Here is a 16,209-nt window from a genome sequence, read left to right on the forward strand (position 1 = left end):
GTTATCCTGTACATTGAAGGAGGAACTGGCTGGGGTGGTCTCTGAGGAGGGAGAAATGAAAGAGAAATGGAGATATTCTTAATTGGTCTGATCCAAGGAGGGTTCCTGCTGGTGAAAAAAGGAGGACAGGTATCTCCTTTGAGCATACCTGTTTCCAAGATAGCCTTTGAGGAATGCTATATGTGATTTTAATCAGCTTGCATAGTATTAAAAAAAAAACCCTGATCATTCTTTTTCATAATATTTTAAATCTATTTGTCCATTTTAATTACATAGATAATTATCCATTCACTGAACAAGAATACGAGCTTTTACTTAACAAGCACTAAACCATGGAGCAGAGAGAGAGAGAGAGAGAGAGAGAGAGAGAGAGACTTTCTATAAATTTACTGATATTAATAGCATAAGAAAAATAACAAACACATAAAATACAAAAAACTCTTAATACAAAGTATAACAGTTAAATACATTCAAACTGATGGGCCTTTCTTAAAAGGGGGGGCGTTAGGCAACGGACAGGAGCAGTGCAGCCACATCGCCTCCACAGAGGCTTCCCGGCTGCTTACAATAAAATAAATGAAATTTAAGATATAAAAGAAGGAAAATGACCCGTTCAAAACTGTGAGGCTATGACACCAAAAAAGCCGTTGTAGCTTCACCACTGCAGGAAAGGGTGTTCCCAGGACGAAAGTGGTTTGGAAGCCACCCAAAGGCAGCTCTGCTCCCAGGAATGCCTCCCAGGATGCTGGTGTGGGGACTTGTGCCACTGGAACGCTGCTAGGAGGTACCCAGATAGAATTATTGAGTTGGAACTAAGAGGCAAGATGCCTTCCTCTGAAGCTAGAAGATACGGCATCATAGACCAGGAGTCTGGTTTTCATGTCTTCTCCTAATTGCAGTTTGCTGTTTCAAACGTTTTTTTATCCCATGCTGACCATAAGCCTCAGCATCACATTGTCGGTCCTTACAGCTGGTTACTGGTAAAAGAGGAAAGCACACACACACACAAAATACCCAGAAAAAGAAACAATCAAACAAACAAAAAACCTCTACTGTCCAACCACATTCTGTTCATACTTCACAGAATCCAAACAATTATTTCCTTTACATGCTATTGTTTATATTGCAAGGTATAAAACCATATAGAAAAAAACCATCTAGAAAAATCATTTAGAGAAAACCATTCAACCCAATTTTACTAGAAGAATTTTGTTGGAGCTGGCTTTGGGGGAAAGTCCAAAAGTGGTGAGCTTCAACAGTGCAGTCTTGATTTCTTTGTTCCTCATGCTATAGATAAATGGGTTCATCAGTGGAGGCAACAGAGCATAAATCATAGCACAAAATACATTCAGCACAGAAGAAGTGTTACCGGGAGGCCTCGTATAGGCAAAGATTGAACTAAATATAAACAGACACACCACAGTGAGGTGGGGAATGCAAGTAGAGAGGGCTTTTTTCTGACCATGCACTGAAGGCATTCTAAGTACTGTTGCAAAAATCTTCATGTAAGTTAGAATGATGTAGATAAAACATCCTCCAGCCATGATACAGCTCAATATTATAACTCCAACTTCAACTAGATACAGGTTTGAGCAGGAAAGTTTTAATATCTGTGGGACTTCACAAAAGAATTGATTGATCCTATTGGAGCAGAAGGTGATGGAAAAGGTACAACTGGTGTGTAATGTGGCATAAAGTATACTGGTCACCCATGCACTTACAGCCATCTGAATGCAAGCTCCTTTATGCATAATCATCTCATATTGTAATGGATTGCAGATAGCTACATACCGATCATGTGCCATTACTATCAGGATGGCAAAATCTCCCCCTATACATACGATGAAAAAGAATGCTTGAGCAACACAGCCTGAATAAGAAATGGACCTGCTCTTCAGGAGGGAATTGGCCATAGCTTTGGGTACCAACGCAGAAACTGAGCCAAGATCCAGAATGGCCAAATTCATTAGAAAGAAGTACATAGGGGTATGCAGATGATGGTTGAGGGCTACAGCAATGATGATGAGAAGATTGCCAGTCACTGCAGTCAAGTATACAGCTAAGAATACAAAGAAATGTAACATCTGTAGTTCCCAGATGTCTGAAAATTCCAGGAGCAGAAATTCAGATGTGGAGGTAAGATTAGGCATTTTGCTCTCAATATCCAGTTGCAGGTTACCTGTAGTGTAGAGTAGAGGAAATGTTTTATGAACAATCTTCAGCAGGTCTCCTCAGAATCCTACTCAGGTGTATTCAGAGGGGCTTTCTCTCAGGGATGTAGTCTTCCGCCTGCACTGTGAATCTACAAATATCAGCGAACAGTTCATAAAGATTTCTTTTTCATTCTTATCAGCCTAATAGAGACCTCTGTGTTGAATGAGCAAAGAATGGGACAGTTAGCACATGAACTGGATGGGTGATCAGCATCTCACTAGCTGTCCGAACCTCCACATATTAGTTTGCCCAGGCCTAAGCTTGTAAAATTTTCATGCACAAATATTCTGGATGCTTAATCTGGAATTAATTTATCCAACTTTTACAAGCATAGATTTCATCAACTGCAGAATGAAAATTAAGGAAGGGGCAGTGGAGAGTTTCCTGATCCCTTATCCATACTTTTCAAAAGGTAAAGGTAGTCCCCTGTGCAAGCACTGGGTCATTACTGACCCATGGGGTGATGTCACATCCCAACATTTACTAGGCAGACTCTGTTTATGGGGTGGTTTGCCATTGCCTACCCCAGTCGTTTACACTTTACCTCCAGCAAGCTGGGTATCCATACTTGGGTATCCATACTTAAGTTCCACAAATAAAATTGTTTGTTGTGTAGACAACATTTTCCCCACAGCGATGAGACATTTCAAAGGCCCCCTCCCTTGCACTCCTACACCCCTCACAGACAGGACAAGGCCACTAGGTTCTCCCAATTTGGAGTACACTCTCTGGCCATACTGTACACAGAAATAATAGAAAAGAGCAAGAATCCAGTAGCACCTTAAAGACTAACAAAATTTCTGGCACGGTATGAGCTTTCGTGAACCACAGCTCACTTCTTCAGACAGACTGACACGGTTACCCATCGTGATCTATCTCCACAGAAATAATACATCAACACAGCCTTGAAAAGCCTTGGGGCACCATTGTCAATGGCCTGTCATGGATACCTGGGAATTATTTAAACTCTGCCTGGATGATGTCTGTGAATGCTGCATTCCCCTCTTAGAGCTTTCAACTCATCCATTTCACCCCAAATGAAAGTTAGTACCCTGAGTCGCCCAGAGAAGCAGGACTTCAATCAGGCAATCACCAGCCACCCTTAGCCCTTTTAATTTTAACTGGTTAGCCACACTCAACCAGCCACTCAGCAGTCCCCCTGGTAGGTCTGCCCTGTGCTTGTTTTTTTCCTCACCCCAAAATTCAATTCTGATGGTTCAGAGGGCCAATAATGTCCAAAGGGCTCTTTCATCCAGCAAACCAGATTCAGGAACCCCTGGGAACCAAGAGTGGACTCTGGATTCCCCATGGACCATCCATCACCCACAGTCTTCAAAGACTCTCACATGGTATAACTCCCCACTCCTTCTAACCAGACAAGGAAAGTATAGTTTGCATTCTCCCTTTCCTACATTGAAACAGCAACAACCACTCCCTTAGGATATACTCTGCAGTTCTGCTATTACGTTTTGAGAAAGAACATCTCTCCATTTTCCTTGTACATTGCCCATTTTATTCTGAATAAAAGTGTATTCTTTGAATGCCCTTTGCCTCTTTCCATTTCTGGGAGACATGGTGCCAAGCTTGACCCAGGTATTTATAGGCTTCAGGTCCCAATGGACATGCATCTATAAATGCATGCAAAAAGGCTGTATCCATTGCTCCAGGAGCAGTTCCTATAACAATATGCTGCAACTTTTGTCACTGTGCTGTAATCATTCTACACTCACACACTGATTTTCCAATATCAAAAAATACCAAACACCTTGTAGTCCTGTTTCTTCTTCAGCTTCTGTCATCTTAGGTTCCTTTTCTCAATTTCTTCTGTAGTCATGTCATTGAGTATTAGTTCTCCATCGTTGATGCGGATGTAGCTCAATGGATAAATACTATTAGTTATGATCAGAGGCTCCTTATAGAAGATCAGATTCCATTCTTCTTCAGCAGTTGAAATTCATATATCCATTTGCCTATGCTATTCCTTAGAGAATGTTCTGGGGTTTGTTACAATGTACATTGCTAATTTCTGTCCAAAACAAAAAGTCATGCCAATGAGATAGAGCTTAATTTATGTACTGTTCTTGGCAATTTGCTCCCAAGAGTTTACCTCACTTGTATGCCAAGCGATGGTAAAGTCTTTCCCTGTGCTGTATTTTTTTATTTTTATTTTTGGTAACACTTGTCTTCACCTCTCCTGATTGGCCCTTGGTACAGAAAATCTGCAGCAGTGTCCAAGCAGAGTGATCCTGAAAGGTATCTCTGTGAAACTTGATTCAGAGAACAATTCCTTTGAGACAGATTATGACTTTCTTATGTGAAGCACAGAACCATTTGCCGTTCATCTTCACTTTTCACCTACACAGTCATGTCCACAGAATACAATGCATTGCTTTTTGTGCATGCATAGTCAGCAGTATCTGTTTGAGAACTGATTGCAGGATTGCCTGAGTTGATGGATAGACACCTAAGGCACACGGGGACACATAGTAGAAAGTCTGATATAAAAACCTGGTGGGTTTTTTCTTCATTTTCTTTATTATTTTCTTTTTTTATTTTATTCAAACCCCGCCCTCCCCATAAGACTCAGAGTGGCTAACATAAAACTCCAACAGACATTAAAATTAAGGCAGCCTTATAAAATCCTTAATAGCATAAAACTACCCAATGGCGCCCCCGATTGTAACATGGAGTTACAGTCGGGTGAACAGATGAATAGGCCCCCATAGATGGCCCCCATAGATGGTAAAGGGGGGGAAATCAGCGATGGGTGGTTGGGGAGGCCAGGATTTATAGAGGAAGGAACTATAGCTGCCCTCAACCATAAGCCTGGTAGAAAGCTCTGTCTTGCTCTGTGGAATTCTTTAAGGTCCCATAGGGCCCGGTCTCACTGGAGATGCTATTTCACCAGGTAGGGGCCAAGGCAGAAAAAGCCCTAGGCCTGGTCAAGGCCAGCTGGGACACTCTTCTGAGTAATTTCAAAAACAGGAGTTGATGGAAACAACAAATGGGTGGCAGGGTGTTCTGTCAGGAAATGGTGGCCGTGTGAGACAGTTATTCTAATTATGCTATGAATGATGCATCTCAACTGTCTGCCCATCAGCTTGCTCACAACTAGAGAGTCAGGAATGAGCCCGTCTATCAGGTGTCCAAGAATAATTTGGTATGCGGATATCCTTTGTTCTTGTGTTAACACTATTATAATCTGGGCAGAAATTCCCGTTACAATTTTTGAATGACTCTATTTCATTTGGGGGGAGGGGTTGTTTTGTTTATTTGGCGGTATAGTGCCAGTTATGAAGAGGATGTGTCCAATCTTCTAGATATAAAAAGAATGTGTAGACAAGGGTAGTTCATCTTTTTTCGGTATTTTTCGGGTTTAGGTTTAATAAACCTGGAAGGCTGAAAAGTCGAATATAAGCAATTCGGCTTTTTCAAATAGTCAAAAATTTTCAGGTTTAATAAACCCAAATAAAACATGTCCCAATAAAACATTTGCAAACGTGGAAGAAATTGCTTGCAACTACGTAGGCTGTGTTCATGTGCAGGCAACATTTTTGTGAAATTGCATATGAATATACAATTGGTGTTTGTGTGCACTGGATATTAATATTATGATAAGATGAATTGATTATCAGAGTGGGGGCTAGGTTCCTGGATTAGGATCTGGAAAATTTAGGATCCAACCCACACTCCATCATGAACGTCACAAGATTACCTTAAACTGTTCATTCTTTCTCACTCTAACCTACCTCACAAAATTGTTATGATGATGATCAGGGGTAGGGGAATGATGTACATAACCTTGAGCTATTTTGTGGATGGGCAGAATACTGCTTAGAGACTGCAGCCTCTCAATTTGAAGAACCAATGTTCTTCATGAGATATCCTGATGTGTCAGCCAAGCAAAAGGATACTAAGCAGTTTCCCACCAAAGTATAATGGAGAATTCCCATTCAGACACCAGGGCCACTAAATAATATGCTGCAATATGGTCCAAAGCTTCTCAAATAGCTTCGGATTCATTTCCATGTGCAATGATATATTAGGAACAAACTAATTATATTTTATTTTTGATTTATTTGAATATATCCATCCAACAAGTACCAAAAACCTAAGGACACTTGGCTTTGAATGAGGGGGTTGTGATTTCCACATATTCCCCCTTCCCCTTGTCAAGAAATAAATCCTAGCCCGTTTATGTTGAGTTAGAAAACAACCAAATATTATTTTGAAAAAAAAAATTTACAGTCTACCAACATTAATTTTGGAGGTACTGTTATCCAAAGTCAATATCATTCATTCATAAATATTCCTTCTCCCAATATTCTTTTCCATTTTAACAAATGATTATTCAAAAACGATACCTGATCATTTTTATTTCAATTTACTGTGAACTGGCCTGCTGATAACCAAATCTAAGATAACAAAAAATGCAAAATACATGGAAACATTGTGACCCTAGCTTCTCATACCTAGCTTCCCTGACATACATGGACTAGTGTGCAGAATGAAGGGACTATGCAGAGAGCCTACAACGCAGCAAGCCAATGCATGGAAGTGACCCAGACACTACCCTGGACCAAGCTGTATGGAGCCAGCAGGACTCTGCAGATGCAAGCAGTACTATGGATCCAGAAGAGGAAGTGAGCTGAACTCCATCTTGGATGTAGATGCTCAGTAGTGGAGGAAAAGACTGACCTCCAGCCTCGCCTGCACCCCCTTGAACTATGGAAGAACTGCTCTCTTCCAGACAATGGATAGGACATTGGGACATTTGCATAACCATCAATGTTGCTGTCCAATCAAGATCTGCCTGACGACCAGAGCGAGAGACGATGGCGCTCCCCTGTCACACCTTAAATTCCTTCCCTGGGAGAGCCTGGGACTAAGCTAATCCCATCTTCTAATTCCTCCTCCTCACCTTCACATCTTGAATTCCTGACAGCTGTCTGATATCAGTACTTGCCAGTCATCAATAATCCTTTCACCCTCTGAATAGTTTAGCTTAGCTCCCATAGTTTAGTTTAGCTCCCATCTCCATAACAACATCCCAATACTTGAGAAGAAATCTTACCTTTGTTTACCCAAGACCACCTATCCAGAGAGTCATCCTGCCTCAAGGCAGAATTTTACTATACATATTGCCACCCTCACAGTGGCATTTGCTACTCATTCTTTTTGGATCCAAATGACTGCCCCATGCCATAGAACGTTCTCATTATCACAAAGTGCTGGTCACTGCGCAATCCTATTTTGCTGCAGCCTCTCTTTTTGACCTCCTCAGAAGACCCCAGAAGGTAGCTATAGAATCCAATTACCATATCCCTATTAGGACTCTGTGTGTGTGATCGTTTTGCCTTAATGCTTTCTGTGTGTTTGTGTACCCCCTTTTCAGTTCCCCTAAATAAAACCAACCTGTTTTTAGTTTGAATTGCTTCCAGTTCAGTTTATTCCTCTGGTTTGCTCAACCTGTAGGCAAAGGTTCAAGGTCTGCTTTAAATCAAGCCTCTCATTAGTGCTCTAAAATTCTGTCTCCAAGTAGCTAATTTCCTCATTAAATATTGGAGACCCCCAGCATTCCCCGTAACAACATCCATATGATATAGAATGTACAATCCCATTGTCATGGAATAAACAAACACAGTGAAATATACATTTTCAAAAAAAGATACACAGGCTGTATAAGGCTGGGTTAGGGTGTCAGATGCAATTAATGTTTATTATATACAGCAATGTTTATAAGCCAAGGTCAAAAATCATTAAAGAGAAATATTTTGATGAAGTAGATTGTACAGTCCCATTGTCATGGAACAGCTTTGTTGGTGATTACAAAAAAATGCCCAGAACTGAACAACTTCAGCAAAGCAGTCTTAATCTCTTTGTTTCTCATGCTGTAGATGAATGGATTGAGCAATGGAGGGAGTATAGCATAGATTACTGCGAAAACGATATCGAGATCGGATGATGTGCTAGCTGGAGGTCTCACGTAAGCAAACATCCCAGTGAAAACAAGCAGAGACACCACGGTGAGGTGGGGAAGGCAAGTGGAGAGGGCTTTTTTCCGACCCTTCACTGAAGGAATTCTGAGCACCGTTGCGACGATCTCCATATAGGTTAAAACAATGAAGATAAAGCATCCCAACACTATGATAAAGCTACAAATAAGCAGGCCAATTTCAACTAAGTATAGATCAGAGCAGGAGAGCTTTAGTAACTTTGGGACCTCACAGAAGAACTGATTGACCATATCAGAGCAGAAGGTGATGGCAAAAGTTCCAGCCGTGTGTACTAGGGCATAAATCATACCACTGATCCATGCACTTCCTGCCATCTGCATGCAGACTCCTCTGTGCATAATTGTTTCATATTGCAGTGGTTTGCAGATGGCAACATAGCGATCATACGACATTGCCATTAGGATGGCAAAGTCGGAACCTCCGAAGAAGAAGAGAAAGAAAACCTGAGATACACATCCAGAGTAAGAAATCGACCTGCTGTTCAAGAGGGAGTTGGCCATAGATTTGGGTATCGTAACCGAAATTGTACCAATGTCCAGAATGGCCAAGTTCATTAGGAAGAAGTACATAGGAGTGTGTAGATGGTGATCGAGGGCTACTGAAAGGATGATGATCAGGTTGCCGGTCATTGCAGTCAAGTATACTGCCAGGAACACAAAGAAGTGTAACATCTGTAGTTCTTGAATATTTGAGAATTCCAGGAGCAGAAAGTCAGATGGGGAGGTAAGATTGGCCATTTTGCCCTCAATATCAATATATGAGCTACCTGCATAATGAAATAGAGGAGACTTTTAACCCTTTGTTTGATCCTCCCAGCCCACTAGATAAGGTATGAGGATACAACGTTCAAGCATTTAGCACTATTCAGTCATTTTTAATTGTGGTAAAATGAACAGAGGACCCAGATTAGATCCACAACCACACATTGTACATCAGCATGTACAAGTTCCATGAACACAGAGAAGGTATCCTTGGTCTGTATTCAACTATATGCCATTGAGGTACTCTATGTGACATCTACTACATACATGCATGTTGCATATACAGAGACAATCCATGCATGGTGGATGGAGGAAGGATTCTGATGGATTTCTAATTTACACACAGTCTATTATGACGGGCTCAGCTCTTGAAATTAATCAGACAATATCAGGGGAGGGAGGAGGCCTAGATTTCTATTCCTAGACATTTGCCCACTTCTTGTGCGATATTAAATTGTAACAAGCCTTTTAGGTCAGTGAGTGAAACACATCTGAGATATCAGCAGAGCAGGCAGAGGGAAGCAGGAAGGTGATCCTTCAGCTCTATTCTGCAAGCATTATACAGGAATTTTAGATGATCAGAGGTGGCATCCAGCTGGCTCATTCATCTCATTCAATTCCCAATTACTCTACTCCCCCACCCCATGATCTTTTGGCCATGCAGTTCCCATGATTCCTAGACTCAGACTTTTTGGTGGTCAAAAGGGCACCCTCCATACATTTTTGTCAGCCAAAAAATCAGCTCAGAAAACATCCAATTATCACATTTCATTGACCCAAGTATGAGACACAGACAAGAGTTTAGGACAGAATTGGGAGAAAGAAACAGGCAGACAAGCAAAAAAAGAAGAAGAATGACATCAGGAAGCTGATCTCCACAGAGGAGGCTAACCATGAGAAAGTCATTTGAATAGTTTTCCTTCTCAGAGCCAGCCTTTCTGTTTGTACTGGACATGTGTGTCTGATAAATAATTGGTTAAGGGATTTAATATAGTCTCTAATGCAGAAAAAGAACAAAGTCCTCACCTGGGTTCATAATGTCATTTCCCACTACATAATCCAGAGGTGATGCCCCTCCTTTTCAAAATGGAGCATGAGATTTAGGGTAGAGGGCAAACAGTAGGCAGCCCAGCCAATAATAAGAGGTGAAAGGAGTGACTATTGAAGTCAGCTGCACTTCCGGTAGCCATTGTGTTTGTAACTACTTCCCCACGCACCCATCCTTTCATCATAGCACAGGATCACCATAGCACCATATAAGGTCCAGCCTGGATTTTTCTGGATATCCCTAAAATTGCCTGAAGTGCTTGCTTTGTATTGTAAGAGTCATCATAAATAGACATGGTTGTTTGACTTGTTAGGCTGTAACAAGTTTGGCACGAATAGTGCAGCTGACAAACATATCGAGAGGATAATTTATGGGTAACTGAAAGCATCTGAAGGTGAAAGGAAGCTTTGAAGAACCAGCTACTTAATGGCTGCATGGTTGGGACAGACAGGAGGGGACTCAGTTGGAGCAGCATCAACCAATAAAAGCAAAACCTTATAAAAACAACAATAGTAAGAACCCCTTTAAAGTCACAATTTTTAAAAATAATCTTAAATTAGGACACCATGTTTCATTTTATTTAAAATACGTGTTCACTACATTGATACCTCTCCTTTCTCCCCAATGGAGACCCAAAGAATATGACAGCTTTGGACTGGTACCTTTCTGCCCAGTTTTTGGTGAGAGTAGGATTTTAACGAAAAGCAATACTAGCTGAGATTGGAGCCAGGGTGGTGTCACCCAGGAATGTCAGTCCTTTAAAAAAGCTATTCTTACCCTACCGTTAGAATATGTGGCAGATCTTTTCCCTTGTCCGATTCAATTTCTCCAGGTGCAGTTTTACTCTCTTCCAAGCCATTGACTCTTCTTGTAGAATTTGCCACAATTTATGTAATTGTTGTCTCTGTATACCAGAATGAAAAAAGCATATGTGCCCAGAAAGGAGTTTAATTTAAAGCCTATTCTGACGTACTCCCAAGAGTCCAGTACACGTGATTTAAAAATCCTTTCTACATCTTTTCCTCTCAGCTGTGTTGCTTCACATCTTTATACAACAAACTTAAATTGATAATTAATTTGTTGAATTCTGAGTCTGTTTGAGTACATGATACAAGACCAGATTTAGAAGAAAATTATTGCCTATCATTACCTGAGATTTCCTTCATTATGTCTAGATACTGTTGGCAAATGATATCTGATCAATGGGCTGAAATGTGAAGGAAGGTGCAGAAAAGGAGAATAGACAGTGAGGGCAGAAATGCAATAGAAGGAGGAGGAGGAGGAGGAGGAGGAGGAGGAGGAGGAAAAGGAAGAGGAGGAGGAGGAGAGTTGGTTTTTATATCCCACTTTTTCTCTCTATGTTTAAGAAGTCTCAACAAACCCAGTTCTCCAGATTAGACTCCACCACTATTTACCACTGCACCTTGCTGGCTCTCAAATAGAACAAATAGGTTGGATCTAGCCACCTTTTCCTCAGTGTTACCCAGTTCCCTTCCCTATTGCAGCCCTCAGTTGCATGCCATTTTTTTGCCCAATCAGGTTCCATGATCCCCAGCAGAGCTTCTTATGGTGGTCAAAGGGGACCTTTTCTTCCTTTTCACCAGCGGAAATGCTGGCTAAATCCAACCCAAAAACTTATTTCACCTTAAAGAACAACCCCGGCATTTCAGCAAGAATGCTTCCTGGCATCTGCAGGAAAATATTAAATTTAGAGAAAGGCAATACACACAGGCTGGTGCAATTATTATTATTATACTTTATAACTGTCAAAAACCAGCATAACAGCAGTAGCTGCAATTAATTGGAACTGTAATTAAAAGGGGGGGAATTAGATTATCATAGCTAGGATTTTTCTCACGCATAGTTACAGATTCATTTTTTCAAACATTTATTTAACGCAGCTCTGTAAGATTAGTTCAGAACTAGCCCCTGGACTTGGACTGTAAGCCCCAGCACAGCCTACATTCATTCTTAAGTATGTTAGAAAACATTAGGCCTCAGAGCCTGTTGCATTCCTCCAGGCACAGAGGAAGCTCTCATTGAGTATGTGGCAAGGAGAACTCAATGTTCACACATTTATCGAGATGATAAACTTTTATATATTGACATAATCGTAATGGTATTGTGTGTGTTAAGTGCCATCAAGTCGCTTCTGACCCATGATGAATCAATGTCCTCCAAGATGTCCTATCTTTGACAGCCTTGCTCAGATCTGGCAAATTGAGGGCTGTGGCTTCCTTTATTGAGTCAATCCATCTCTTAATGGTATTACTGACAGTGAAATCCTAAGAATACTCACTCTCTTGGGAATAAGCCTCATTGAATAGAAATAAAGAAGGGTTCTAAGTAGACCTACTAGGACTGCTGTCTAAGTTTGTACTTTATAAGTTGCACTTAGAACATTTGTCCTATAGTATGCCTCTTTTATTGTGGAGCAGGTTTTAACTACTGCTTTTAATGTGTAACCTAGGGTGGAGGTGGTAGTGGAGGTGTGAGAGTAGGGTTCCATATTTAAGAAGGATCCACGATCTGAGCAGTGCCTAAGGCCATTACATTTCGACAAATCATTGCACAAACAAACACCTTTATTGGCATATGGAAGGATACATGAGGATAGATCCGTGTACAAATAGATAAAATTTGATAGAACAATCCCGAATCATTCATTAAGGAATGCTACATACTATTCACAATATCTAATTGTGAACTGTTGCAACTGATTCAATTATTTTTGGATTTTATGTGGTAATAAGGTAGGATGTCCTAATTTCATCAAAAAGCCATTCCCTATTGTTAGTGTGTGTTACTAACCAATCATTGCCGAGCACAGAAGGCATTCTGGGAACAGTAGCAAAAATATGTATGTATGTTACAATTATGAAGATAAAACATCCTAACCATACGCTGAACATAACCCTCATATTACCAGCTTCAAGAAACATATAAAAGAGCAGGAGAACTGCAGTAAACGTAGACCTTCACAGAAGACCTGAGTTACCATACTGGAACAGGGTAAAATCTGATACTCCAAATGAGAGGAAAAGGAAAACTTGCGCTTCACATCCATAATAAGATCTAGATTGATTTGGACAGGTTGCAGGGCCCAAATCTCAGCAGCTTCTAGCAGTGAGGAAGTAGGACTTAAACAGTCCTATTCAACCCCCTTTCCCTCTCCATTTTGAAGCAGAAAGAGCATGTTTTATGTGAGAAGTTTGAATGTTTAAGAGGAGGAAGATATGAACCACAAGATTAAAAAGGGTCAAGTAGATATTAACCAACTGTGGCTCAGTGACTGAGCACCCGCTTTGCATCACAGAAGATCCTATCACCACCATGATCAGTTAAAAGGATTAAGGAGTAGATGACGTGAAAGACCAGAACTTGAGATCCTGGAAGACTACTGGCAGGAGACAATAATGAACTTGGTAGACTAATGGCTTGACTCAATATCCCAGGACACAGTTTGCAGTGAACATGCATGCAATCTGTGCACAACATACAGTTGGATTTTCTCTATATGTGTGCTGAGTGATTATCATAGTACACTCAACACATTGGACCTAAGATGCTAGATCCCTTCCTCTGAAGCTAGAAGATCTCATGGCATCATAGGCCAGCAGTCTGATTTTCATATTTTCCTCCTCCTTACTGCAGTTACCTGTTTCAATAGGTTTTTGATCCATAGGGAACTCCTAAGGCCTAGCATTACATTTTCAATCCTCACAGTTGGGTATTGATAAAAGGGGAAAGCAAAAAATAAAAAAAATAAAAAGTCTACCTGTCCCACCACCTTCTGTTCATGCTTTACAAACTCCAAACAATTATTTTCTGTATATTATATTGTGTATTCCCCAAGGTTAATAATAATAATAATAATAATAATAATAATAATAATAATAATAATAATAATAAAAAAGAAAATAATATAGAGAAGGTAATTCAAACAAATTTAACTAATGAATTTTGCAGGAGCCAGTTTTGGAAAAAAAATGCCCCAAAACAGAGAGCTTCAAAAATGCACTTTTAATTTCTTTGTTTCTCATGCTATAGATGAATGGATTCAGTAGTGGAGGTAATATAGCATAAATCACAGCACAAATCACATTCAGTTCAGAAGATGTGCTACCGGGAGGCTTCGCATAGGCAAAAATTCCACTAAATACAAGCAGAGACACCACAGTGAGGTGGGGAAGGCAAGTGGAGAGGGCTTTTTTCTGACCATGCACGGAAGGCATTTTGAGTACTGTTGCAAAAATCTGTATGTACGTTATAATGATGTAGATAAAACATCCTCCAGTTATGGTACAGCCAAATATAAGAAGTCCCACTTCAACTAGATATAAGTTTGAACAGGAAAGTTTTAGTAACTGTGGAACTTCACAGAAGAATTGATTAATCATGTTGGAACAGAAGGTGATGGAAAAAGTGCAACTGGTGTGTAATGCAGCATAAACTATACCGGTAATCCATGCACTTACAGCCATCTGAATGCAGGCTCTTTTATGCATAATTGTCTCGTATTGCAATGGATTGCAGATAGCAATATGCCGATCATGTGCCATTATTGTAAGGATGGCGAAATCTGCCCCTACAAATAGGAACAAGCAGAAAACTTGGGCTACACATCCTGAATAAGAAATTGACCTGCTGTTCAGTAGAGAATTGGCCATAGCTTTGGGTATTATGAAAGAAGCAGAGCCAAGATCCAGAATCGCCAAATTCATTAGGAAGAAGTACATAGGGGTATGCAGATGATGATCAAGAGCTACAGCAATGATGATTAGAAGATTGCCAGTCACTGCAGTCAGGTATACAGTGAGGAACACAAAGAAGTGTAAGATCTGTAGTTCTCGGATGTCTGAAAATCCCAGCAGCAGAAATTCAGATGTGGAGGTAAGGTTGGGCATTTTGTTCTCAGCATCCAGTTGCAGATTACCTGCAGCATTGAGTAGAGGAAATATTTCAAGAACAATTCTCTGCATGTCTACTCAGAATCCTACTCTGGTTTATTCAATAAGGCTTCGTCTCACAGAATTGCACTGTGAATCTACTAATATCAGTAAAAAGTTAATCAAGGTTCCTTATTTGACCATCTCAGCCTAATAGGTAGCCCTGTGTTGAATAAACAAAGGATGGACAGTTTGCACGTGGGCAAACTGGATGAGTGATCACATTAACCTCTCACTGGCAGTCCCCATCTTCCATGTATTAGTTTGCCCTGATCTAAACTTGTATGACTTCCATGCACGTAGATTCTGGATGTTTTTTCTGCTACCATACTCAGTCTCACAGAGGGACATTCAATTCATAGGTTACAGAATGAAAACTGAGGAAGGGTAAGTGGAGAGTTTCCTGATCTCTCATCAACATTCAAAGGCTGTTGCTGCACATATGACATTCCCTCCATGGGGATGAGTCCCTTTGGAAGCCCCCTTCCTTGGAGTCTTCTTCCTCTGACCGACTGGACAAAGGAAACTTGTCTTTAATTTTAACTCCATCTGGTTCCTCACATCCAGCAAGCCTCTCAGGCAACCCCTTGGTAGCTCTAACCCAAACTGCTTCTTTCCCCCAGCACCCAATTCCATTTCTAATGGTCGATAGGACCAATATTATTCAAAGTATCCTTTCACCCAACAATTCATAATCAAAAACCACTGGGAACTAAAAATGGACTCTGCCTTACCCAACAACCATCACCCCTCCCCCATAATTGACAAAGAATCTCAGGCCATGTAAACTCTACCCCTTCTAATCTGACATGAAAAGCATATTTTATTTTCCCCCTTTCCTCCATCTAGACAGCAACCACCAGTCCCTTTGGGTGAACTTTGCTATTCAGCTATCAAGTGTTGCATATGTTCTATCTCTCCACTTTTCTTGCATGCTGCCCTTTTCATTCTAAATAAAACTGTATAGTTTGAATGCCCCTGTGTTCCTAAACAGAAGCAGGTCCATAAGTGCATGTAGGAAGGCTGGTGTCAAGGTTCCAGGAGCAATTCCTGCAATTCTCTCCTGTACCATTATCTTTTTAATTATTTGTGTTTATTGAAACACCCCCAGATAGTACAGAAACAGATTTTAGAGCTTGGAAGGAATATTTTTGACACTGTGCCACAATCATTCTAGACTGACAAACTTATTTTGCAATTTCAAAAATTATTGATTACCT

The 16,209-nt window shown here is 40.6% G+C and overlaps 3 protein-coding genes across 3 annotated transcripts; all 3 read right to left on the minus strand.

Moving 5' to 3' along the window:
• Positions 1-1,184: 1,184 nt before the first annotated feature.
• Positions 1,185-2,162, minus strand: LOC130490614 (olfactory receptor 14I1-like). Its single transcript, XM_056864429.1, has one exon. It carries the CDS (start codon positions 2,148-2,150, stop codon positions 1,185-1,187), a length of 966 nt encoding a protein of 321 aa, XP_056720407.1. The 5' UTR covers positions 2,151-2,162.
• Positions 2,163-8,017: 5,855 nt separating this feature from the next.
• LOC130490615 (olfactory receptor 14A16-like) lies at positions 8,018-8,980 on the minus strand. Its single transcript, XM_056864430.1, has one exon. It carries the CDS (start codon positions 8,966-8,968, stop codon positions 8,018-8,020), a length of 951 nt encoding a protein of 316 aa, XP_056720408.1. The 5' UTR covers positions 8,969-8,980.
• Positions 8,981-13,993: 5,013 nt separating this feature from the next.
• LOC130490616 (olfactory receptor 14A16-like) lies at positions 13,994-14,965 on the minus strand. Its single transcript, XM_056864431.1, has one exon. The coding sequence runs from the start codon at positions 14,945-14,947 to the stop codon at positions 13,994-13,996; it is 954 nt and encodes a 317-aa protein (XP_056720409.1). The 5' UTR covers positions 14,948-14,965.
• Positions 14,966-16,209: the final 1,244 nt, after the last annotated feature.

Source organism: Euleptes europaea, chromosome 18 (genome assembly GCF_029931775.1).
Source record: "Euleptes europaea isolate rEulEur1 chromosome 18, rEulEur1.hap1, whole genome shotgun sequence".
Lineage (NCBI taxonomy): Eukaryota > Metazoa > Chordata > Lepidosauria > Squamata > Sphaerodactylidae > Euleptes > Euleptes europaea.